At 42.8% G+C, this 26795-nt stretch overlaps 1 protein-coding gene across 1 annotated transcript in view; it reads left to right on the top strand.

Moving 5' to 3' along the window:
- Positions 1-26795, top strand: part of LOC311116030 (A-kinase anchor protein 6-like) — a gene marked incomplete at its 5' end in the record, with an annotated part of 63602 nt that overhangs the window by 23479 nt on the left and 13328 nt on the right. The window contains 2 exons of the mRNA XM_084191160.1: positions 6688-6834; positions 10299-10514. Of these exons, the coding sequence (XP_084047286.1) occupies positions 6688-6834; positions 10299-10514 (363 nt within the window). The remainder of the gene's footprint in view (positions 1-6687; positions 6835-10298; positions 10515-26795) is intronic.

Genomic DNA, 26795 nt, shown 5'->3' with positions numbered 1-26795 from the left:
TCCTCAAAGTAAACTTTCTCTTGTATTCTGTTGACAAAGGAGTCACTTTTCTAGGGGCTGCTCTGTATCAGAGAGAGAGCTCCTCAGCCTGCGTAGGAGGCTGGTTTTTTTCAGGGAGGACGCAAGGCGTCTAGAAAGAGGACCAGAGAAAAAAACATCTCTCTTTCTTCCCTCCCTCTCTCCTTTGCTTCCATCCATCCATCCATAGGGTCTAAATTAATCTCCATGATTCCCCCACATCAGTCACAATAAGACGGCCCCACTGGACAGAGAGGAAAGCAAAGTAGAGGAGAGAATAGCATAGGAGAGAGGCTGTGAAGGGAAAACCTTCCACATGGATATATAAAATGTCTGCTCCATTGCAGCGCAGACCGCTGGTGATATAATTACAATTCAATTATTAATGAGTAATGCTTAAAAAAGATTGTTTTATGATCTTCTATTAGTGGATTTGCAATTCATTTCAATATTTGTCATTTAATTTATATCATGGATAATGCAATAAAGGACCAATTAACAATGCATGGGCTATGTAATATGATTTCTCAGCTAATGCAAATGGAATAAGCTAGAAGAAAGAAACCCATTCAAAATCCTCAAATGTAATTTACTTGGCCAGTTCTGCCAATTTCAAATGACACTGCAGATTGTAATTTTTCTCCCATCTCCATCAAAGGTAACACATTTATACTGATCAGGCCAGTGTGATATTCATTTACATGGCAAATTGTGGAGCAAAGTTATTACAGTATACTGAGCAATCTACTGCTCTTATGCAGTGTTTTACCGTGAATTATTATCTATTAAACTAGACAGGTGGCAGTTTAACAACCCTCCCAGTGTGTTCTGCTGGCTGGTTTATAGTTTCCTGTAGGATATGCACTTGTGATGAAACAAACTGGGCTGCTTAGCGATGCCTACCACCCAGCCAAACACTCCTTCTTGGCCTTGTCACTGAGGCCCAGCCAGGCAGAGCCAAAGCTCCATAGCCATCCATGGTTTGGGGTTTTTCTCCCTCACTAAAACATTGTGGTCTTGGCTGATTTCATTGTTTCCTGTGTTTGTCTGGTAAAGAAAAATCTGGTAAAGAGGAGAGAAGAGAGGAGTGGAGCGGCATGGGCTTGGGTTTTGAGGAACCCCCCCCCACCCACCCTTTCGCTCTCTCTCAGATTTCTCCACACTGCATGCAGCTGAGCTTAGGACCCAGGGCTGGGATAAAGACTGGCTTTGTTCGTCACTGAATGGCATTAGACATGGGCTGCCTATGGGGTCACCACTGCGCTTTAGCCTCAGAGAGAGAGAGAGAGAAGAGAGAGAGAGAGAGAGAGAGAGAGAGAGAGAGAGAGAGAGAGAGAGAGAGAGAGAGAGAGAGAGAGAGAGAGAGAGAGAGAGAGAGAGAGAGAGAGAGAGAGAGAGAGAGAGAGAGAGAGAGAGAGAGAGAGAGAGCACCTCCGTGTCATAGGGACAGGGCCAACGATTATTCAACAATACACATCCAACTGAGAGCAGAATAAAAATATTATTTTGACCCTGATCATATAATCTGAAAAGAGAAGCTATTGTAACTCCTTACATGTCCAGCAGCAAGTATTTTTTCTAAAATGAAACATTTTCCTTTTTCTTTTTTTTCCAATCTCTGGGCTGACTGGGCACCTCTTTGTCTATTGATCCTCGTGTATTTCTCATTAGCACTTTGGAAATCTGTGTAATGCATCCTCTTTGGATGGAAGGAAGGAGGGAGGGAAAGAGGAGAGGGGCAGAAATGTCTATTGTTATAGCCACTGTCCGCATTTATGACATGGCCAGAATTCCCTTGGTTCCTTGTGCCACAGGTCAGAGTTCACACTGTATGGGCCTATAGCATCCTACTCTTGACTCAATCTTTTCTCCAAATTCATGGTTCCCTGAATGATCGTATTGTTTGTCCAATTTGTTTGCTCCTTTAAAAAAAAAAAAAATTTACGATGTAAAGGTTTTTTCTTCTCCTGTGTGTCTCATTAAAAACAGAAAGATTCCATGCTAAATGAAATCTGGAACGGCCGGTGGAAATTCTCCTGGGTCTGTAGCTGACCCCAGAGTGACTGGGCACCTTGTTCTTAAACACTAAGCAGGGGGGAAAAGAGAAATCCTTGACTCACTGTGAGCTCAATGTGAGCCTTCTATACCAGTTGTAAAATGGCTTATTCTTCTGGTCACCATGGTGACAATTAACAGTGTTTCAAGGCCTTTTGTTCCAGACCCGTTTGAGCAGAATTTTCTCAACCGGGGTGATTTTCAGTACACACACACACACACACACACACACACATACACACACATACACACACACACAAAACAACTCCACTCAACAACTTTAGTGCTTCCATTTAGCATAAACAGTCTAGAATTATATCTGAATCAAGAGTTTATGTTTTCCTTTTCCTCTTTAAGAACACACTGAATATTTCTTCCTGTTCTTTCATGGCTGGAGCTTGTCTATCTATCAGGGAGACAGGGCCCCTCTCTCATCAGCTGTAGAGGCTGCAGACTCTCTCTCTCTCTCTCTCTCTCTCTCTCTCTCTCTCTCTCGTCTCTCTCTCTCTCTCTCTCTCTCTCTCTCTCTCTCTCTCTCTCTCTCTCTCTCTCTCTCTCTCTCTCTCTCTCTCTCTCTCTCTCTCTCTCTCTCTCTCTCTCTCTCTCTCGTCAATGGAGGGTTTTATCTCTCCCTCCTCTCCCCAGCCCCTGTCTTCCTCTCCTTTGACACTGTCAACAGCAAATTGTAGGTAGTGAGGATGTTGGCTTGGCACCACATCAACGAGCGCCCCCCACCCCAAATTGATGAAGTAATTATCATATTTGTCGGCTTTGTTTTCTTAAGGTTTTGTTGGTTAAAGAGAGCACATTCCCCACTGAGGATGCTCTTAAGTCAATCTGTACCACCACAGCGCACTATTTTATGAGGTAGAGGTGGCCCATTGCATTGCTAGGCTTTATAAGCATTGAGTTTAACAAGCTTAGTATTTACAAGCACTGGAATGTGTGAATACTCTGTTTTATTAATGTCATCTTTATGATTTAATATGTGGTAATGTTTCACCTTAAAAAAAAAAAAATATATATTTAGATTGTACGATGATGTATACGCACAATACACCTGTTATTAGTGTGTTATTGTTGTTCCAATAAACAGTATATTGGTATTATTTTGGCAGCTAGCTGCAGAGTCCATTGTACTTTGTTGGATGTTAACTGTGAGTTTTCATAGAGGCTGGTTTGTGGTGGCTGGCAGTAATGTGTTAACTATATAACTGTGTATAAATTCATTTAAATACGGAGGCATTCGACTCACTTCATGGAGTCTTACTTCTGTTGTCTCAACACGTTACAGACTCTGAGCAAACTTTAATTTAATGGATAAGATGAATCTACAAAAATGCATTAAATGTTTTCATGTATGACTGCATTTCTGCTGACATTTCCAGTCTTTCGTACTCATTAATATGTGGAATGAATTAAAGTTATGATTGCTTGTTGATTTTCCTCATCTATTTTCATGTGACTCTCTTTTTTGGAGAGCACACAGTTCTTTTCCATTCCACCCCCCTACCCCCCACTCCATTCCACCACGCCCCCTCTCTCGCTTTCTCTCAACCCCTCATAGACCCGTCACTCCAACTAAGTTAGACACTTTTTTTCTTAAAGCTCGTCTTCATCTAGCGTCAAGTCATAAAACTGTGCTTGATTGTTGTGTTCAACATAAAATTGAGTATATTTTCACATAATGACAGCAATTGCACAGGTGTACTATTGGTGTACTATATTACATGTTTTATAACTTCATCCTATGATCCTTCCAAAGCTATTTCACAAAGTTAAGGTATGCAGATCCTTGGCTATTCTAGCTTAGACAGAGACTGGAGGCTATAACTCACCAGTGCGTTCAGTGTATTTTATCAAAGATCCTTCTCAGCATTAATCTCAAAGTTTGGATCTCATGCATTTTAATCACTTATCTACTTTATTCTCCTGTAATGTTTTGACTTTCGATCAATGATGTGCCATTTTTAAACAAAAGAAGACTCGTAAAGTCAATATTTGCTGTCAACAAATAAATTGTATCACTTCCTGATAGTTAGATGGTAACACATTTACTTTTACAGGCGGCGCTATTAAAAATCTGAAAGGGATGAATGGCTTCAGAGGAATTGTGATACCATCTCCATCAAAAAATCGACAATGAAAAATGGTTCCTGGACTGATGACAGTTCAAAAAAGGAAAAAACAGGAGTACATTTAAAATATTTAAATGTGGCTGGGCTGTAATGATAAATGACAACCGAAAACTAGAATCAAGTAGCTATTGATGCAGAAAATGAAACGGGAGGGAAGAGAGAGAAATTAACCAAAAATATGTGAGATTGAAGAGTGTCAATTTCATACTGTTAAAGTAAGCTTTTCTTCAGCCATTTAACTGAAAATGTCAGTTCCGAAAACATATTCCATCTTAGAATATTATAGTTTATGTACACTAAATATGAGTTCCGTGCTATTGTAATGCTGTTGAAAGAATTTATCCCTGATTTCCTTCTTTGAGTAAGATAGCTTGTTGGTGGAGAAATAAACTCAGACAGACAGAGAGAGAGAGAAACAGACATGCTCAGTTTATGGCACAAAATATCAGAGCTTTTTTATTTTAAATGTCTGTTTGCCTTTGTGTGCAGCAGGGGGGCTGCACTGCTGTGTTCACCAGTTTAATGGATGACATAGTCAGTGCTGTGGATTGTGAGCAACTCTACAGTACACTATGTACTCCAATGTGTGCAAATTGTGTCTCAAATAGCAAATATCCCTTTCACAACGGACATCTTTTCCTGCAATTAACTAGCTCTTTGCAGGTACTGGTTTCTGTGTGATTGATGGAAATTAAGGCGGTTAAAATGCACTCTCACGTCTCTGTGTGTGTATCTCTCTGCTTAGCAGTGCATTAGATTACATACATGTAGTCAGTGCTGTGGATCTCACCTCTACAGTACAGTGAGGGAAAAAAGTATTTGATCCCCTGCTGATTTTGTACGTTTGCCCACTGACAAAGACATGATCAGTCTATAATTTTAATGGTAGATTTATTTGAACAGTGAGAGACAGAATAACAACAACAAAAATCCAGAAACACGCATGTCAAAAATGTTATAAATTGATTTGCATTTTAATGAGGGAAATAAGTATTTGACCCCCTCTCAATCAGAAAGATTTCTGGCTCCCAGGTGTCTTTTATACAGGTAACGAGCTGAGATTAGGAGCACACTCTTAAAGGGAGTGCTCCTAATCTCAGCTTGTTACCTGTATAAAAGACACCTGTCCACAGAAGCAATCAATCAATCAGATTCCAAACTCTCCACCATGGCCAAGACCAAAGAGCTTTCCAAGGATGTCAGGGACAAGATTGTAGACCTACACAAGGCTGGAATGGGCTACAAGACCATCGCCAAGCAGCTTGGTGAGAAGGTGACAACAGTTGGTGCGATTATTCGCAAATGGAAGAAACACAAAAGAACTGTCAATCTCCCTCGGCCTGGGGCTCCATGCAAGATCTCAGCTCGTGGAGTTGCAATGATCATGAGAACGGTGAGGAATCAGCCCAGAACTACACGGGAGGATCTTGTCAATGATCTCAAGGCAGCTGGGACCATAGTCACCAAGAAAACAATTGGTAACACACCGCGCCGTGAAGGACTGAAATCCAGCAGCACCCGCAAGGTCCCCCTGCTCAAGAAAGCACATATACATGCCCGTCTGAAGTTTGCCAATGAACATCTGAATGATTCAGAGGAGAACTGGGTGATGTGTTGTGGTAAGATGAGACCAAAATGGAGCTCTTTGGCATCAACTCAACTCGCCGTGTTTGGAGGAGGAGGAATGCTGCCTATGACCCCAAGAACACCATCCCCACCGTCAAACATGGAGGTGGAAACATTATGCTTTGGGGGTGTTTTTCTGCTAAGGGGACAGGACAACTTCACCGCATCAAAGGGAAGATGGACGGGGCCATGTAGCATCAAATATTGGGTGAGAACCTTCTTCCCTCAGCCAGGGCATTGAAAATGGGTCGTGGATGGGTATTCCAGCATGACAAGGACCCAAAACACACGGCCAAGGCAACAAAGGAGTGGCTCAAGAAGAAGCACATTAAGGTCCTGGAGTGGCCTAGCCAGTCTCCAGACCTTAATCCCATAGAAAATCTGTGGAGGGAGCTGAAGGTTCGAGTTGCCAAACGTCAGCCTCGAAACCTTCATGACTTGGAGAAGATCTGCAAAGAGGAGTGGGACAAAATCCCTCCTGAGATGTGTGCAAACCTCGTGGCCAACTACAAGAAACGTCTGACCTCTGATTGCCAACAAGGGTTTTTCCACCAAGTACTAAGTCATGTTTTGCAGTGGGGTCAAATACTTATTTCCCTCATTAAAATGCAAATACATTTATAACATTTTTGACATGCGTTTTTCTGGATTTTTTTGTTGTTATTCTGTCTCTCACTGTTCAAATAAACATACCATTAAAATGATAGACTGATCATTTCTTTGTCAGTGGGCAAACGTACAAAATCAGCAGGGGATCAAATACTTTTTTCCCTCACTGTATGTCCTGTAGTGTGCAGACAGTGTCCCTCATCATCTTACCCATGTCTCTCTCTCACGTGTCTGTCCCCAGGGGAACAGTGTAGAGATGAGTATGTGGCACCCTAAGAAGACACACATCCTGGGCTGGGCCGAGTGCCTGCGGAGGAGCGGAGCACAGCTGCCCCCGGACTTCGACGAGCGCGTCAATGCCATGACACACAAGTGGGACCAGCTGCAGGTGAACACACACACATGCCGTAACACTATTCCACCTTCTGTACTGTTAATACTGGAGATCCAGAAAAATAGACAGAATGGGTCAACATGATGATATGACCTTCTTGTGGGTAACTCATTGTTACCTGCATAAATAAAACAGTTGATCTGCTGTTTTTAGGTAAATCAAAAGGAACGCGCACCAGGCCCCCCGCCCTGCCTGTCCCCCAGTCAGTCCCGTTCAGACTCCAGTGCACTAATGCGGGTCAATATCCCACCTGAGAGCCTGTCTGTGTCTCAAATGGCATCCTATTTCCTATATAGTGCAGGGTTCTGGTCAAAAGTAGTGCACTATGTAGGGAATAGGGTGCCATTTGGGCACAGGCCCTCTCTCGGTTCGCAGGGAACCCTGTGGAGATGGAGCTGGCTAGCAGCTCAATTGAAGTGAGTGAATCAGGATAAAGCCTTGCTGCTACGCCTCTGAAATGATGAACAGGCCTGGGGCTCCTACTCCTTCTCCCACCCCCAAACCCTCTTATCTATGCAACACATGAACACTACACCAAATACAGTACAGTAGCTAGGTACCCTGCCTTGTCTACCCCCCACCATCCACCCCCACCCCCCTGCTTAGAGGGCGCAGCTCAGCTATATCCATATCTTGGATATCAGCCAGGGAAGCAGGAGATGGTATCGGATCGGAGACGCCTGCCTGCTCTAGTCTTGATGATCCTGTTAATGGTACGGTATGGCTGGCTTGTTGATCCTTATCGGACCGACTGGGGTTCAACTGTGCATTGCTCTTAGAGGCTAATTTTAGGTTAATCACTGTTCATCTAATCTCTGAACATGAGAAATATAATTGCTGGTCTCTCAATTAGCAGGGCATGTTCCTGTTCTAGTAGTACCCCAAGCAGCTTCTCCTCATATCCACCCTTTCGCTCTCCCTGGGGTTGACATGGTTTGCGTCCCAAATGGCACCCTATTCCCTATATAGTGCACTACTTTTGACCAGGGGCCCATAGGGACTATATAGGGAATAGGGTGCCATTAGGATGCAGACATGCACTGATCAAACAACATGTAATTATCAAGATGCCAACAACTCAAACAAACATACCTGGTGTCATTTCTGTAATGTCTGAGTTCCAAGACATATTTTCCGCTATAACACATGAATACATAGACCTAAAACAATGCGTACTCTCGCATAGAAGAAATTAGTGTGTGTCTGTGTTTGCACACATCTGTGTGTCTGTGTGTCTGTGTCTGTGTGTGTGTGTATGTGTGTGTGTGTGTGTGTGTGTGTGTGTGAGAGTGGGTTGGTTTCAGCTAGATAAATATATATATTATTTTCCAAAGCTAAAGAGATGCTGTTTGGAAATTAAGCAACAAACAAGTTTTATTTTCCACCACAGCAATCAGCGATGATTAAAGTTCTATTGAGTTTCCCAAATAAATGTGTGACGTTCGAACAGGATGCTCATGCATAAACAAAGTTCTGTTTAGCGAAGGAATATTTCTTTGGTCTGTGGTGAGTGGCATCGGGCAGAGAGCCGCTACAATGGAATGGCAGTGGTGCGGGGAGTTTAATCTGCAAATTTCTGCTCCCTGCACTGCACATTACGCCATCTCAATTGCATATTAAACAACCCTATCAAGTCAGGCATTGGCATCTGCTGTGCTGACACAAATTGTGAATTAAATGAAATTGATGTCCTCTGTCGTATATATTTATGAAGACAGACCATTCTCTGAAGTATTCTGCTTATGAAGAATTTATGATTGCAAACTGTTCCAGAACAAAATAAAGTGGCAATAAATTCCTTTTTTTGTGTCCCTGACCCTCCAAGGGCATTTGGGTTCACCTCTCTCTCTTCAGCGCTCTGTTCATCACAGGGCAAAAACAATGGCTATATCTGGAGTCCATTGAGTGCTTTCAAATTATCGATATTCAAACGAGGAGAGGAGAGAGAGAGAGAGAAATGGAAGAGAAAATGAAACAGAGAATGAGAGAGAGAGAGAGAATGTTAGGGAGGGATTCTTGTTAAGGGAGGGAACGTATACGATGCTCTTTGCTGGGAGGCAGCCACATCAGTAAGTCCAGAGGACACTTATGGTGTTTTGAGGTACAGATAATCAAAGTAGAACGTTATTGGAATCAATATTGAAAATCCCATACAGTGGAATTGTTTACGGTTTATGTGTGACTCATATCACCTCACTGACAATATCTTAAAGCTAGGTGTCCTCTCCTATTTTTAATTTCCTACTCCATCATTTCACATCACAACACTGTAGTATTAAGTGCTCTTTTGTTTCTCACAGTGACTCTAAAACATGCAAGTCAAACCCGTCTAGTCATAGACTCTGGACTGCCATTAACACGTTCTCTGACAGCCACACAGGTGTGTTAGCTAATATAGAAGGAGCTGTAATGGAGGATCAACACACTACAGTGTTTAATTGGTGCAGCCAGCCAGCGATCTAGCCCCAAAATGGCCACTTCATTGCTGACTCACTCACTCATAATCACATCTGTTTCCATTACAGCTTGCAAAACATCCACCAGCACACAGCACCAACACAAAGGACTGACAATTAAACCAACCAGTGTGTGTATTAATTGGATAATGGAGTGTTTTGCCACTCTACAATTGGGCTCCTCTGCGTACAGAGTTCAAGCCCTGTGTGTGTGTGTGTGTGTGTGTGTGTGTGTGTGTGTGTGTGTGTGTGTGTATGTAACTCACACACTCTGGCTCCAAAAGTAGCTATAGCGTAGCTCTCATTTCCCAGGCAGGTGGGAACTCATTCAGTCACACTCACATGTCAGTGACTGCATCCCAAATGTCACCCTATACCCTTCATAGTGCCCTACTTATGACCAGGGCACTGGTCGAAAGTAGTGCACTATGTAGGGAATAGGGTGACATTTGGGTCACAGGCAGTGTCTGTCAGGCTGGGGCTATACACAGCGTGGTGCTGTTTGCTCTGCTATAGAAGGAGGGGGAAATTGCTCAGCAGAGTCCTATTTGGGAAATCGTTGGAGGGTATTTGTGGTTCTGATTGTTATCTACTCCTTTCTGTGTGATTCTCTGAGCGGCAACGCTGAATATACGGCAGTACTGAAAATACGTCCAGAATTAGCCACCTTCATCTTTAGAATGGAGCAATAATAGTGGTATGATCAGCGCTGTTTGAGACTTGTTGATAGTAACAACATCTGCACATTTATTCGCTTGTTGAAATTGACAACTTGATGAGCTTTTTGCTAGAATGTAGCATTGCCAAGAGTGAAGGAAGTGTCAAACAGAGAGAGCTATCAGATCACAATAATGTTGCAATATCTTTCCCACCTGCTGTCAGTATATTAATGCAACAGTACTCTGTACCACTCTGAAATGATTGTACATGGTCGCTAACAATGATAACTGGTACTGTCACAGTCTCTAACCCTCCTTCCTCCTCTCCTCTTGGTCTCCTCAGAAGATCCTGGGGGAGTCTGTGGGGAGCACCAGTCTGCCCCAGGACCCTCGCTCTGCCCTGTCCCCTCACACCGGCAGCCTGCTGGGCCAGCTGGAGGGCAGGATCAAGGATCTGAAGGTGTGGCTGAGAGACACAGAGCTGTTCATCTTCAACTCCTGTCTGAGGCAGGACACAGAGCAGGACCTGCAGGCCTCCACCCAGCTGCAGCACTTCAAGGTAGAGACTGAGCACTGCACGCACACACGCACACACGCACACGCACACACGCACACACACACACACACACACACACACACACACACACACACACACACACACACACACACACACACACACATCCAGAGTAGATGAAGGCCCCCTGGGCATAACACTGTCATAACACTACTAGTGATCTGGGTCTAACTGTCACCTGGTCTGGGCTGTAGGGACAGCTACTTTAGAAAGACACTGACTACTAGGGCAGGGGTCTTCAACCTTTTCTTGCCCAGGGACCCCCATCATGTGTCAGCTCAAAAAAAAAATCCTCGTCCTGTCTTGTCATCAGGTGAATGATAATGGCAAGGAGAAGTAATCAGCATTTTAAAATGAATTTGGTAGATAGTGTTTCATTATTTTGCCTTCCCCACATTATACTGGGAAGAGGAAGTGTAAGATCGAATATAGCTATCTATTAGCTAGAAAGGTACTGTATATCCAAACACCTGTTGACTAATACAGCTGTTGAGCTGGTTAAACAAAGGTTAACCATGTGTTGATGTGACCGGTGGAGATTGCCTTACAAATGATCGGCTTACAAATGACCAAAGGATCAGGATTGGTGTTGATCTTTTCTTCTCTGATAATGACAGGAAAAACGTCCATAAACAAATGCTGTGCTGTCCTTATACGCCAACTCCTCTCTTCCACATGGGTACAGTAGACAGGGCCAATATAACAATACTCTTGTTTCATATAAAAGTACAATACAAGGTAAATGCAATGTACAGTTTGAAAAATGGGCCCAGGCTAGCCAACTTTCTCAATGACAGCCAGGCGTTATGTACAGTGACGTGATGTGTCCTTGAGAAGAGCTAACAGTCAGCTAAATATCGGCCAAATATCTTAACCAACAAAAATGCATTGCATACCTGAAAATGCTGTGCTGCCCTTATACGCCAACTCCTCTGAGAAGTTCAAATTAACAACGAAAGGGGACATGAATAGCCATGCCAGCCCAATGACGACATGTACAGAGAAAAGTACAGTAACTAGCTAGCATGTAAAGCATTCACAAATCAACAGATAAAAAGTTCATAGATGACTGATGTGCATACATATCACAATAGAATGGTGGGAGACCATTAGAATACACTGTCAGTGACCATATAAACTCATTAGAAGTATTTTAACGTATAGGATTGATAATGATTTTCATGGGACAATTTTACAGTAACCTACCTCTTCCACATTGATACATTAGACAGGGAAGAGGTAAGGGAGGGCATGGGATGTTTATGAGGGAGAATACAGAAGGAGAAGGTAGTGTGCGACATTAAAAAGGGCACTTAAAACAACAAAAGGAATGTACACTAATATCAGGCATGGGAACAATTCCGATTTTGCGTAATTATATTACATGAAATTCAACACTTGTTACATTGGCAAAACCTAATGTCTAAGTCGAGAAAGCTTACCAGCAGCCAGTGGCGCTTGCCGCGACGGGTACTTGCGGGTGCTTTTTCAAAGACTATGTCAGATACTCCAGTGAGTGTAATCTCTCTGTACTTTGGTCCGTTCATCTTTCCCTCTATCCTGACAAGTCTCCCAGTCCCTGCCGCTGAAAAACATCCCCACAGCATGATGCTGCCACCACCATGCTTCACCATTTCCTCTAGACGTGGCGCTTGGCATTCAGGCCAAAGAGTTCAATCTTGGTTTCATCAGACCAGAGAATATTGTTTCTCATGGTCTGAGTCTTTTAGGTGCCTTTTGGTAAACTCCAAGCGGGCTGTCATGTGCCTTTTTACTGAGGAGTGGCTTCCGTCTGGCCACTCTACCATAAAGGCCTGATTGGTGGAGTGCTGCAGAGATGGTTGTCCTTCTGGAAGGTTCTCCCATCTCCACAGAGGAACTCTGGAGCTCTGTCAGAGTGACCATTGGGTTCTTGGTCACCTTCCTGACCAAGGCCCTCTCCCACGATTGCTCAATTTGGCCGGGCAGCCAGCTCTAGGAAGAGTATTGGTGGTTCCAAACTTCTTCCATTTAAGAATGATGGAGGCCACTGTATTCTTGGGGACCTTCAATGCTGCAGAAAGTTTTTGGTACCCTTCCCCAGATCTGTGCCTCGACACAATCCTGTCTCAGAGCTCTACGGACAATTCCTTCGACCTCATGGCTAGGTTTTTGCTCTGACATGCACTGTCAACTGTGGGACATTATATAGACAGGTGTGTCCTTTTTTTCAAATCATGTCCAATCAATGGAATTTACCACAGGTGGACTCCAATCTATAAGGGATCGGGGTTTGGCTGGATCTAGATAGAGTCTGACACTTCCCCGATCTACAGAGAGGGGGAGTCATCAGACTCGATCTGTTTCACCTGAGTTCTGAGCACACCTGTCAGTAATTAGAGTAGGATATAAGGTGTGCTCAGAAGTTCAGTCGGTGCGAGGTATTGTTCCTTTGTGACTTGCTAAGCGTTTTGTTCAGAGAGAGAGAGAGTTTGTTTTTGATTACTTATGTAAATAAGGTATATCTGTTTTGCAAACATTTCTAAATAATTGTTTTCGCTTTCCCATTATGGGATATTGTGTGTAGATTGATGAGGGAAAAAAGTTATTTAATCAATTTTAAAATAAGGCTGTAATGTAACAAAATGTGGAAAAAGTCAAGGGGTCTGAATACTTTCCGAATGCACTGTGTATATGGTATAATTTCTTTCCGCAGACCACCTGCACTAGAGGTCCACGAACCCCAGGTTGAATATCCCTGTACTAGAGTCCTAGGGACTCTGAGGACTGCTACTGTAGGTATGAAGAATGAAGGTGGGAATGATCATATATCATATATCAGCACATATCAAGGAAACACAAGGGCGTTGGGCCACCACGAGCCACCAGAACAGCTTCAATGCGCCTTGGCATAGATTCTACAAGTGTCTGGAACTCTATTTTTTTTAACCAGGTAAGCCAGTTGAGAACAAGTTCTCATTTACAACTGCGACCTGGCCAAGACAAAGCAAAGCAGTGCGATAAAAAACAACAACACAGAGTTACATATGGGGTAAACAAAACATAAAGTCAAAAATACAACAGAAAATATATATACAGTGTGTGCAAATGTAGCAAGTTATGGAGGTAAGGCAATAAATAGGCCATAGTGCAAAATAATTACAATTTAGTATTAACACTGGAATGATAGATGTGCAAGAGATGATGTGCAAATAGAGATACTGGGGTGCAAATGAGAAAAATTATTTGCCTAGTAGTGATTTATAGATGACCTGGAGCCAGTGGGTTTGGCGACGAATATGTAGTGAGGACCAACTAACAAGAGCGTACAGTTCACAGTGGTGGGTAGTATATGGGGCTTTGGTGAAAAAACGGATGGCACTGTGATAGACTACATACAATTTGCTGAGTAGAGTGTTGGAGGCTATTTTGTAAATGACATCGCCGAAGTCAAGGATCGGTAGGATAATCAGTTTAACGAGGGCATGTTTGGCAGCATGAGTGAAGGAGGCTTTGTTGCGAAATAAGAAGCAGATTCTAGATTTAACTTTGGATTGGAGATGCTTAATGTGAGTCTGGAAGGATAGTTTACAGTCTAACCAGACACCTAGGTATTTGTAGTGTCCACATACTCTAGGTCAGACCCGCCGAGAGTAGTGATTCTAGTCGGGTGGGCGGGTGCCAGCAGCGTTCGATTGAAGGGCATGCATTTAGTTTAACTAGTGTTTAAGAGCAGTTGGAGGCTACGGAAGGAGTGTTGTATGGCATTGAAGCTCGTTTGGAGGTTTGTTAACACAGTGTCCAATGAAGGGCCAGATGTATACAAAATGGTGTCGTCTGCGTAGAGGTGGATCTGAGAGTCACCAGCAGCAAGAGCGACATCATTGATATACACAGAGAAAAGAGTCGGCCCAAGAATTGAACCCTGTGGCACCCCCATAGAGACTGCCATAGGTCCAGACAACAGGCCCTCCGATTTGACACATTGAACTCTATCTGAGAAGTAGTTGGTGAACCAGGCGAGGCAGTCATTTGAGAAACCAAGGCTATTTAGTCTGCCAATAAGAATGCGGTGGTTGACAGAGTCGAAAGCCTTGGCCAGGTCGATGAAGACGGCTGCACAGTACTGTCTATTATCGATCGCGGTTATAATATCGTTTAGGACCTTGAGCATGGCTGAGGTGCACCCATGGCCAGCTTGGAAACCAGATTGCATAGCGGAGAAGGTACGGTGGGATTCGAAATGGTCGGTGATCTGTTTGTTAACTTGGCTTTCAAAAACTTTCGAAAGGCAGGGCAGGATGGATATAGGTCTGTAACAGTTTAGATCTAGAGTGTCACCCCCTTTGAAGAGGGGGATGACCGCGGCAGCTTTCCAATCTCTGGGGATCTCAGACGTTACGAAAGAGAGGTTGAACAGGCTAGTAATAGGGGTTGCGACAATTTCGGCTGCTAATTTTAGAAAGAAAGGATCCAGATTGTCTAGCCCAGATGATTTGTAGGGGTCCAGATTTTGCAGCTCTTTCAGAACATCAGCTGTCTGAATTTATGTGAATGAGAAGGGGAGGGGGGGGGGGCATGGGCAAGTTGCAGCGGAGGGTGCAGAGCTGGTGGCCGGGGTAGTGGTAGCCAGGTGGAAAGCATGGCCAGCCGTAGCAAAATGCTTGTTGAAATTCTCGATTATTGTAGATTTATTGGTGGTGATAGTGTTTCCTAGCCTCAGTGCAGTGGGCAGTTATGAGGAGGTGCTCTTATTCTCCATGGACTTTACGGTGTCCCAAAAGTTTTTGGAGTTAGTGCTACAGGATGTACATTTCTGTTTGAAAAAGCTAGCCTTTGCTTTCCTACCTGCTTGTGTATATTGGTTCCTAACTTCCCTGAAAAGTTGCATATCGCGCGGGCTATTCGATGCTAATGCAGTACGCCACAGGATGTTTTTGTGCTGGTCAAGGGCAGTCAAGTCTGAGGAGAACCAGGAGCTATATCTGTTCTTAGTTCTGAATTTTTTGAATGGGACATGCTTATTTAAGATTGAGAGGAAAGCACTTTTAAAGAACAATCAGGCATCCTCTACTGACGGAATGAGATCGATATCCATCCAGGATACCTGGGCCAGGTCAATTAGGAAGGCCTGCTTGCTAAAGTGTTTTAGGGAGCGTTTGACAGTGATGAGGGGTGGTCGTTTGACCGCAGACCCGTTACGGACGCAGGCAATAAGGCAGTGATCGCTGAGATCCTGGTTGAAGACAGCGGAGGTGTATTTAGAGGGTAAGTTAGTCAGGATGATATCTATGAGGGTGCCCATGTTTACGGATTTAGGGTTGTACCTGGTAGGTTCCTTGATAATTTGTGTGAGATTGAGGGCATCTAGTTTGGATTGTAGGATGGCCGGGGTGTGAAGCATATCCCAGTTTAGGTCACCAAGCAGTACGAACTCTGAGGATAGAAGGGGGGCAATCAATTCACATATGGTGTCCAGGGCACAGCTGGGGGCTGAGGGGGGTCTGTAGCAAGCGGCAACAGTGAGAGACTTATTTCTGGAAAGGTGGATTTTTAGAAGTAGGAGATCAAACTGTTTGGGCACAGACCTGGATAGTATGATAGAGCTCTGCAGGCTATCTCTACAGTAGATTGCAACTCCACCCCCTTTGGCAGTTCTATCTAGACGGAAAATGTTGTAGTTGGGGATAGAAATGTCTGAATTTTTGGTGGCCTTCCTAAGCCAGGATTCAGACACTGCTAGAACATCAGGGTTGGCGGAGTGTGCTAATGCAGTGAATAACTCAAACTTAGGAAGGAGGCTTCTGATGTTAACATGCAAAAAGCCAAGGCTTTTACGGTTACATAAGTCAATAAATGATAGTGCCTGGGGAGAAGGAGTGATACTGGGGGCTGCAGGGCCTGGGTTAACCTCTAAATCACCAGAGGAACAGAGGAACAGAGGAGGACTTTAGGCTTTAAGAACTGGTCTTCTAGTGTGTTGGGTACAGAGAATAAAGGGGGCAGATTTCCGGGCGTTGTAGAATAGATTCAGGGCATTATGTACAGACAAGGATATGGAATGATATGAGTACAGTGGATGTAAACCTAAGCGTTGGGTAACAATGAAAGAGATAGCATCACTGGAGGCACCGATTGAGCTGGTCTCCGTGTGTATGGGGGGTGGAACAAAGGAGCTATTTGAGGCAGTTTGAGAGGGACTTGGGGCTCTATAGTGAAATTGTATAATAAGAACTAACTGGAACGGCAATAGGCAAGGCATATTGACATGGGAGAGAGGCATAAAGCAATCACAGGTGTTATTTGAGAGAGCTAAGACAACAACTGGTAATGGCGATGAAAGTTTGGGCTGAGGCTAAACAGATAAAACAGGACAGGGTACCGTGTAAAGGAACAGTCCAGCAGGCATCAGCTGTGCAGCTGAGTGATCATAAGGTCCAGTGAACAGCAATGTGAGTCCGAGAGCAGTTCGAATTGGTGCTACAGCACAGGCGATCAGGAAGCACGGCTGTTGAATTGCGTATGCTAACGGGCCGGGGCTAGCAGATGGATCTTCGTGGTCTTCGCAACGGGAAGCCTGTTGAAACCACAGACGGCAGACCAGTCGTGATGGATCGGCGGGGCTCCGTGTCGACACTAGGAGGTCCCGTCCGGTTGACAGAGAGGTAGATAGCCAGGAGATGTGCCTGACTCGAGGCTAGCTCAAGGCTGATTAGCTAACCACAACATCCATTCGGTTGCAGCTAGCTAGTTGCGATGATCCGGTGTTAAAGGTCCAGTGATTCAGTGATTCCGGCAGAAAATCCGATATGTTTTGGGTCGATAAAGCGCTGTGCAGACAGTGCAGACTGGCCGATAATAGTCCAGGCTAGAGCTGGCTGGTAGGTAGTGCAGGCCACGGACAATGGTGGAAAAAAAACGCTAACGGTGGCTAATAGCAAGTAGCTAGTTAGCTGGCTACTCCCATCCGGTAGACAGAGAGGTAGATAGCCGGGATATGGGCCTGGCTCGAGGCTAGCTCAAGGCTAACTGGTGCTTGATTCGGGGGCAGTGGTGATTAGTCAACAGCAACATCCATTCGGTTGCGGCTAGCTGGTTGCGATCCAGTGTTAAGGTCCAGTGATTCAGTTATTCCGGCAGAAAATCCGATGTTCTGGGTGAAAACCGCTAACGGTGGCTAATAGCAAGTAGCTAGTTAGCTGGCTAGCTAGTTTCAACTGGAGATTCTAGATAAAAAGGTAAGTAAATAATAGAATCCGTTCCACATTGAGTGAGGCGGGTTGTAGGAAAGTATATTTAGTAGAAGAATGAAAAGTGTGATAGGGGAATATATACAACAAAATACAAAAAAATGAGAAAAACAGGCTATTTATAATAATAATAATATGCCATTTAGCAGACGCTTTTATCCAAAGCGACTTACAGTCATGCGTGCATACATTTTATTTTTATTGTGTATGGGTGGTCCCGGGGATCGAACCCACTACCTTGGCGTTACAAGCGCCGTGCTCTACCAGCTGAGCTACAGAGGACACACAAAAGTACACGACCGCACTGCTACGCCATCTTGGAATAACTATATAACGATTGGAGGGATGCGATACCATTCTTCCACAAGAAATTCCATCACACACACACACACCCTTTAAACCCCCTATGCTTCTTTGAGACCCCTCTTTCAAAGTCAATGAGATCTCTTCTTCTAGCCATGGTAGCCAAAATAATGGGCAACTGAGCATTTTTATATATGACCTTAAGTATAATGGGTGTTAATTGTTTAATTAAAGATGTTCTCTGGTATATTGTATACTTTTTAGCCAGTAGTTCTGAATGTAGCATCCACGAGCCAAAAGTGGTCCCTGAAAATTACGTACTACGTCACAAATGTGCAGATATGTACACCACATCATTGCCCTCTCTCTTGCTCAACTGTGTGTGCGTCTTGCTAGCTGTCACTTAAATAATGTGGGGCTGAAGCTCATTAGCTGAAACTCGAATTGCTAGGCGTCTGACCCAGGTGTCTGGGGGTAAATCTAGGTAAAATGGCGCCGCACAGCTTCCAGAAAACAGTCGCTTTCAAACTAGGGATTTTGTGGCTAATTGAGGTAAAACAGTAATTCTGCTCATAGATTTTGCATGTATGAACTACACATTGACACGTCCAGCCCAAAGCGGGAGGTTTAAAAAAAAATACTTTCTTAGTCGCTAAAGAACCAGAGCATGTCTTTAACTCAGGAACCACACCTGTGTGTAAGCACCTGTTTTCAGTATACTTATCTCTAATTTACTCAAGTGTTTCCTTTATTTTGGGAGTTTGTACTTAGTGTCAAATACTCTGAAACAGGCAGCTTTGAGTGTCTGGTTTTCAATTCAAGTACACTAATACTGTATATATATTTGTAATTAAATGAATGCTTGAGAAAAGAAAATAAAGCTATTTTGACGGAAGCAAATCTATAGGAAACTATTATTTGACTTAAAAAGCTTGAGGAACAACACAGGATATTAATCAAGCCGTGTCACAACACAGGTAGTGGAGTTGAGATTGCTTTCATCACGCTGAGTGACTACTAGCGATAGAGGGAAGAAACCTTAAATATATACAGAGTCAACGCTGAGAGAAATAACACTTTATAAAAGAAGACTTTTCTTTTGATAAGATGTCACTGCACAGAGGGGAAGCATTGATTTCTTGAGAAAACGCCTGGGGAAAAAAGATTAGAAATATTGATAACTGCAATGTGTATGGACAGAGAAGCCATGGCAATAAATAGAAAAAGAGATACAAATATAAAATAAAAAGTGAAAGAGGACCATTTAATGATCATCTATCTGTTTTGGGCTATTCTGCTGTAAATTGATTCAATATCCAGACTTGGCCCCATTACAGTTGGGCTGAACACATCTCAGCAGGAGGCAGAGCTCAGTCAGTCAGGTACATACAGTTCAGTTCTGTAGTTCTCTAGACTAGAGGCTCAGTCAGTCAGGTACATACAGTTCAGTTCTGTAGTTCTCTAGACTAGAGGCTCAGTCAGTCAGGTACATTCAGTTCTGTAGTTCTCTAGACTAGAGGCTCAGTCAGTCAGGTACATTCAGTTCTGTAGTTCTCTAGACTAGAGGCTCAGTCAGTCAGGTACATTCAGTTCTGTAGTTCTCTAGACTAGAGGCTCAGTCAGTCAGGTACATACAGTTCAGTTCTGTAGTTCTCTAGACTAGAGGCTCAGTCAGTCAGATACATACAGTTCAGTTCTGTAGTTCTCTAGACTAGAGGCTCAGTCAGTCAGGTACATACAGTTCAGTTCTGTAGTTCTCTAGACTAGAGGCTCAGTCAGTCAGGTACATACAGTTCAGTTCTGTAGTTCTCTAGACTAGAGGCTCAGTCAGTCAGGTACATACAGTTCAGTTCTGTAGTTCTCTAGACTAGAGGCTCAGTCAGTCAGGTACATACAGTTCAGTTCTGTAGTTCTCTAGACTAGAGGCTCAGTCAGTCAGGTACATACAGTTCAGTTCTGTAGTTCTCTAGACTAGAGGCTCAGTCAGTCAGGTACATTCAGTTCTGTAGTTCTCTAGACTAGAGGCTCAGTCAGTCAGGTACATTCAGTTCTGTAGTTCTCTAGACTAGAGGCTCAGTCAGTCAGGTACATACAGTTCAGTTCTGTAGTTTTCTAGACTAGACTATTCTAGACCCATGGTAAGGATCTGTGGTGTGTGCTGGGAACAATACCAGGACACTGAACAGTGTACAGTATATACAGTTGAAGTCGGAAGTTTACATACACTTAGGTTGGAGTCATTAAAATTCTTTTTTTCAACCACTCCACAAATTTCTTGTTAACAAACTATAGTTTTGGCAAGTCGGTTAGGACATCTACTTTGTGCATAACACAAGTAATTTTTCCAACAATTGTTTACAGACAGATTATTTCACTTATAATTCACTGTATCACAATTCCAGTGGGTCAGAAGTTTACATACACTAAGTTGACTGTGCCTTTAAACAGCTTGGAAAATTCCAGAAAATGATGTCACGGCTTTAGAAGTTTCTGATAGGCTAATTGACATTATTTGAGTCAATTGGAGGTGTACCTGTGGATGTATTTCAAGGCCTACCTTCAAACTCAGTGCCTCTTTGCTTGACATCATGGGAAAATCAAAAGAAATCAGCCAAGACCTCAGAAAAAAAGTTGTAGACCTCCACAAGTCTGGTTCATCCTTAGGAGCAATTTCCAAACGCTTGAAGGTACCACGTTCATCTGTACAAACAATAGTATGCAAGTATAAACACCATGGGACCACGCAGCCGTCATACCGCTCAGGAAGGAGACGCGTTCTGTCTCCTAGAGATGAACGTACTTTGGTGCGAAAAGTGCAAATCAATCCCAGAACAACAGCAAAGGACCTTGTGAAGATGCTGGAGGAAACAGGTACAAAAGTATCTATATCCACAGTAAAATTAGTCCTATGTCAACATAACCTGAAATTCCGCTCAGCAAGGAAGAAGCCACTGCTCCAAAACTGCCATAAAAAAGCCAGACTATGGTTTGCAACTGCACATGGGGAAAAATATCGTACTTTTTGGAGAAATGTCCTCTGGTCTGATGAAACAAAAATAGAACTGTTTGGCCATAATGACCATCGTTATGTTTGGAGGAAAAAGGGGGTTCTTGCAAACCGAAGCACACCATCCCAACCGTGAAGCATGGTGGGTGTGCTTTGCTGCAGGAGGGACTGGTGCACTTCACAAAATAGATGGCATCATGAGGAAGGAAAATTATGTGGATATATACATCTCAAGACATCAGTCAGGAAGTTAAAGCTTGGTTGCAAATGGGTCTTCCAAATGGACAATGACCCCAAGCATACTTCCAAAGTTGTGACAAAATGGCTTAAGGACAACAAAGTCAAGGTATTGGCCATCACAAAGCCCTGACCTCAATCCTATAGAAAATTTGTGGGCAGAACTGAAAAAGCGTGTGCGAGCAAGGAGGCCTACAAACCAGACTCAGTTACACTAGCTCTGTCAGGAGGAATGGGCCAAAATTCACCCAACTTATTGTGGGAAGCTTGTGGAAGGCTACCCGAAACATTTGACCCAAGTTAAACAATTTAAAGGTAATGCTACCAAATACTAATTGAGTGTATGTAAACTTCTGACCCAGTGGGAATGTGATTAAATAAATAAAAGCTTAAATAAATCATTCTCTCTACTATTATTCTGACATTTCACATTCTTAAAATGAAGTGGTGATCCTAACTGACCTAAGACAGGGAATTTTTACTAGGATTAAATGTCAGGAATTGTGAAAAACTGAGTTTAAATGTATTTGGCTAAGGTGTATGTAAACTTCAGATGAAACTGTATTTCAAAATCATAATTTTTTTGTGTGATTATACTTATTTGTTTTTCAAAACACAGAAGACCGAAAACAATATTATGGTACAATTTGAACCTGAATATCATTCTAATGATTTAAGAGCAATACTCGGTTGGAATATGGCGAATGTCAACCCGAATAACACATGAGCTGGTCCCCATGTCTGATGCAGTGCTGTCCAAAATACAGTATTACTCCATTCAGGATCTTTACCTAAATATCCTCTAGTAGAGTTTCTTCTGGGTGCAAAGCATTAACCATCTCCCATCTAATCTTCATAACAGGATTACCGCCACACTTAAAAACCAATGCACCCAACTAAAACACTTAAACACATCCAACTAGCAGTGGATCCCACTTTATACCCTCCTCCATAAAAAGATAGCTAATACCTTATGAATAACACCCATTCATCCCAACTAATGTGAGAAAGCAAACAAATAACCTCAACATGATAATAATGCTATCCATAAGGGTATTAGTGAGAGACTGTCAATGTAATAGGAGCATTAACCATCTCCCATCTAATCTTCATAACAGGATTACCGCCACACTTAAAAACCAACGCACCCAACTAAAACACTTAAACACATCCAACTACCAGTGGATCCCACTTTATACCCTCCTCCATAAAAAGATAGCTAATACCTTATGAATAACACCCATTCATCCCAACTAATGTGAGAAAGCAAACAAATAACCTCAACATGATAATAATGCTATCCATAAGGGTATTAGTGAGAGACTGTCAATGTAATAGGAGCTATTCAAACTCGTCAGACATCAGAGGTATGATCAAAACTAAAAATGTTGGGTGGGTCTGGCCGGTGTGTGTGTCCAGTAATGAGTGTGTCGGTCCTGCGCCGTCACCTGTCTGCTCCCCATTAACGCCTGATGAGGATCTAACGCTGCGTTTGGCTCTTCTCTCACATGTGAAACTACGTACTCAGACAGCCCCTCTAATGTGGTTAGCACTTGGCAAAGAACAGGAGTTCTTTATTCCTAATCATGGAGAAAGTATTGATATTATATCTGGGCTGTCATATTTTATTAGCTGGACGCCGGCTACAGTAGCCTAGCCTAACCTAGCGGCTCAGACTGGGGGCTGTGCTGTAGGGAGGAGGTCAGTCAGAGAGAGGGGGTTGAGGTGTGTAGATGGACCCAGACCAGGCAGGGAGATGAGAAGAGATTGGGCCTGACCCCCCAGGTGAGATCCCGGCCCCACGTTGGCTTCTAGATCAAAAAACGAGGTAGAAACTGACGTTAGAGCTGATATCTCTAAATCTATGGTGGCATCTCACTGCTCTCAGAGTGTGGAGGAGATAGGGGGAGGTCACTGCAGTCAGTCCAACAGAGAAAAAAACTCCACTTTGAACAAGTCGGTAATCCATTTCTCGAGTAGAAAAATACTAAAAATAGAAATGGGGTTCTGTTGAGAATTAATAAATGGGAATGTTTGATTCTTGCTTCACGAGCCAAAGTTTGACCTCAATGAAAATTGGGGCTTCTTACGGGGAGAGATTAAAATGAATTAGCTCTCTTTGCTTGAGATGGTAGGAGGGAGAAATTCAATGTGAGCAGGAGGAGATCATTGTGAAATAGAACACTACGTCTTCCTCAGTGACATATTATCAATCTAATCCTTTTTTTAAACATTTCGTATTACAACAGATTATGGGGGAGGAGGTTTGGTTTGTGGACAAAATACTAATTCCTTAATGCCAAAGCTTGGCATGTAATCTGTGGGAATGTTTTCTAACTAATAGGCTATGTTTAACCTTCAAAAAGAAGCAATATGTTTGAGAGACAGAAAGTGGTGGGAGAAAGGTATTATTAAATGGAAGCTGTGACTAAATTGAACTGTCTGGCCCCCCAGAGCAGTCCGAACACAATAGAGCCTAATTTTAGATGTAATCCCCCTCTGGGAAGTCTGGGATACCATATCTTAAAAGCCTTTTTAATTCAATTAAACTGGGGTTATAGTATGTCTACATTATGAAGACATCTTCTACTGGTTTCTCATTAATGCTGCTGTATGTATGTTGACAGTGGAAGGAAAGGCTTGATGTTGGGATGCTGTGCGCTAAACTACTGTGTTTTGGCTCGCTGGTCAGTCCTGTTTGGTTTGCTTGCATTGAAGCATCTTCAATTCAACTTGAGCATGAGGTCTCGCCTTCCTACACCATCTTCAACCACACTAACAACAAGGGTATTTTGATGATATAGTGGCTATGCTGTTATGCTTACTGAATTGAGATTCCATGTCAATATAAAATAGTGCTTGTTATAACAAGAAACCTCCACACTTATAGGATACAATGAACATTCCAATGATCTATTATTGTAGCTTTTAGCCAACAATTTACATCAGAACATTTAGATAGGAATCAACAGGGGATTTTAAAATGACAGTAATTTTTGTATTTATTAAGGCAGCAGCTACTCTTATTAGGCAGCAGCTACTCTTCCTGGGGTCCAAACAAGATTAAGGCAGTTACATCAAAAAATGGTTTCAATAAAACAGTACATAATACAACACATTATTACACCACTACTCTACCACTACATATCTACAATATAACATGTATAATACCACAATGTAACAATATTACATTACAATGTACAGTACGTGTGTGTAGAGTGCGTGTGTGCGTATGCGTGTTTGTGTTAGCATGTGTCTCTTCACAGTCTGCATTGTACCATAAGGTGTAGATTTATCTGTTTTTTATCTTGATTTTACTGCTTCCTTGAGTTACTTGATGTGGAATAGAGTTCCATGTAGTCATGGCTCTGTGTAGTACTGTGCGTTTTCCAGTCTGTTCTGGACATGGGGACTGTGAAGAGACCCCTGGTGGCATGTCTTGTGGGGTGTGCATGGGTTTCTGAGCTGTGTGCTAGTCATTTGAACAGACAGCGCAGTGCTTTCAGCATGTCAATACCTCTAACAAAGACAAGTAGTGATGCAGTCAATCTCTCCTCTACTTAGAGCCAGGTGAGATTGACATGCATGTTATTGATGTTAGCTCTCCAAGTACATTTAAGGGCCAGGCATGCTGCTTTGTTCTGGGCCAACTGTAATTTGCCTATGTCCCTCTTTGTGGCACTTGACCATATGATTGGGCAGTAATCCAGGTGCAATAAAACTAGGGCCTGTAGGACTTGTTTTGTTGATAGCAATGTGAAGAAAGCAGAGCAGCGCTTTATTACAGACAGACCTCTCCCCATTTTAGCTACTGTTGCATCAATATGCTTTGACCATGACAGTTTACAATCCAGGGTTACACCAAGCAGTTTAGTCTCCTCAATTTGCTCAATTTCCACATGATTCATTACAAGATTGAGTTGAGGTTTAGACAGCTGCCCTAGGGAATGCCCAACTCTACCTGGATTATGTTGGAGAGGCTTCCATTAAAGAACACCCTCTGTGTTCTGTTAGACAGGTAACTTTCGATACATGATATAGCAGAGGACGTAAAGCCATAACACATGTTTTTTTCAGCAGCAGACTATGATCGATACTGTCCCACAATTCTTATTATCAGTCATTTGCCGTACATGTTGAGTACCCTTCCCTATAAGCGTGTTAAAAGTCAGTTGTAATTTGTTTACGGTGAAATAGCATTGTATCTGGTCTAACACTATTTTTTCCAAAAGTTTACTACGGGTTGGTAGCAGGCTGATTGGTTGGCTGTTTGAACCAGTAAAGGGTGCTTTGCTATTCTTGGGTAGCGGAATGACTTTTATTTCCCTCCAGGCCTGAGGGTACACAGGTTCCTGTTAGCTTAGATGTATCTCGTTATACAAGCCCCTAACTATTTGTCAATTACCCAAGCTAATTATCTGCCAGACACTCAGGTGTCTTCCTAGTGTTGTGTGTGTGTGTGTGAGAGAGAGAGAGAGAGAGAGAGAGAGAGAGAGAGAGAGAGAGAGAGAGAGAGAGAGAGAGAGAGAGAGAGAGAGAGAGAGAGGGGGGATGGAGCTGGAGGCAGCGAGTCTAAACTATGGGAATATGTATGTGGAACAAGAATTCATTACACTCATTTGAGATAACAAGTGCTTGTGGTTTTAATTGACTTAATCAACAAATAGAATTAATCAGAGATTTCTAATTAATGGTAATTGATTGAATATCCACTGGGTCACTGTCAGAGTTAAATCCCTGTTTCTGTTCCTTTCTACTGGAGGGCGTCTCGTCTGTTCTTGGCGTCTCCATCTTGTCCGCATGTATTAAAAATGGACAGACTGAGGATATAAAGGATAGCAGGAGATCTGTCGATATGTTATTTTACAGAACAACAAACAACATTCTGCGACATACACTCTGATCAAAACAACAAGAGAACACAATGTCTCCGCTAGTCTTATTGAACCGCTGTCTGTAAAATGTTGCTATTTTGAGGTCTCTTTAAAAGTGTTATAATGTCATATCATGGAGTAATACTTCTCTCTGAAAATTCTAGTGGATTTTATTAAGGGAAATGTAACCAAAATCTCGCCCTTGAAGTTACAGTTGTAGGATCTTAATTTGACCAGTATTTTCGCTGCAAAATAATCCTGCAGCAACAGGATTTGAACGTTTAGTCCATGGCATTGCTTGATCTGTGGTTAGGCTATTAGCTGGCCAAAATGATCCTACATGAAAAGTGTAATACTGTTAATATAACCATGTGTTAGTGCAGGTTTTCTGTGAATGTATGTAAATCATGAAGCTCATCTGTATTTCCTGCGGTGTAGGAAAATTATCAACAACAAAGTGATCAAATTAAGATCATACACCTGTAGTTGCATATACAGTATGGTTTTAATATCACAGATAGTCAAGTTCTCACAAGTTTTCACTATGCACTATATCACCGTTTTTTAAAACTCATGTAGGGCCGGTTTCCCAGACACAGATTAAGCCTAGTCCAGG

This window comes from Coregonus lavaretus (assembly GCF_964263955.1).
Source record: "Coregonus lavaretus genome assembly, contig: HAP1_SCAFFOLD_613, whole genome shotgun sequence".
Classification (NCBI taxonomy): Eukaryota; Metazoa; Chordata; class Actinopteri; order Salmoniformes; family Salmonidae; genus Coregonus; species Coregonus lavaretus.
This window is presented reverse-complemented; position numbering and strand designations above follow the sequence as displayed.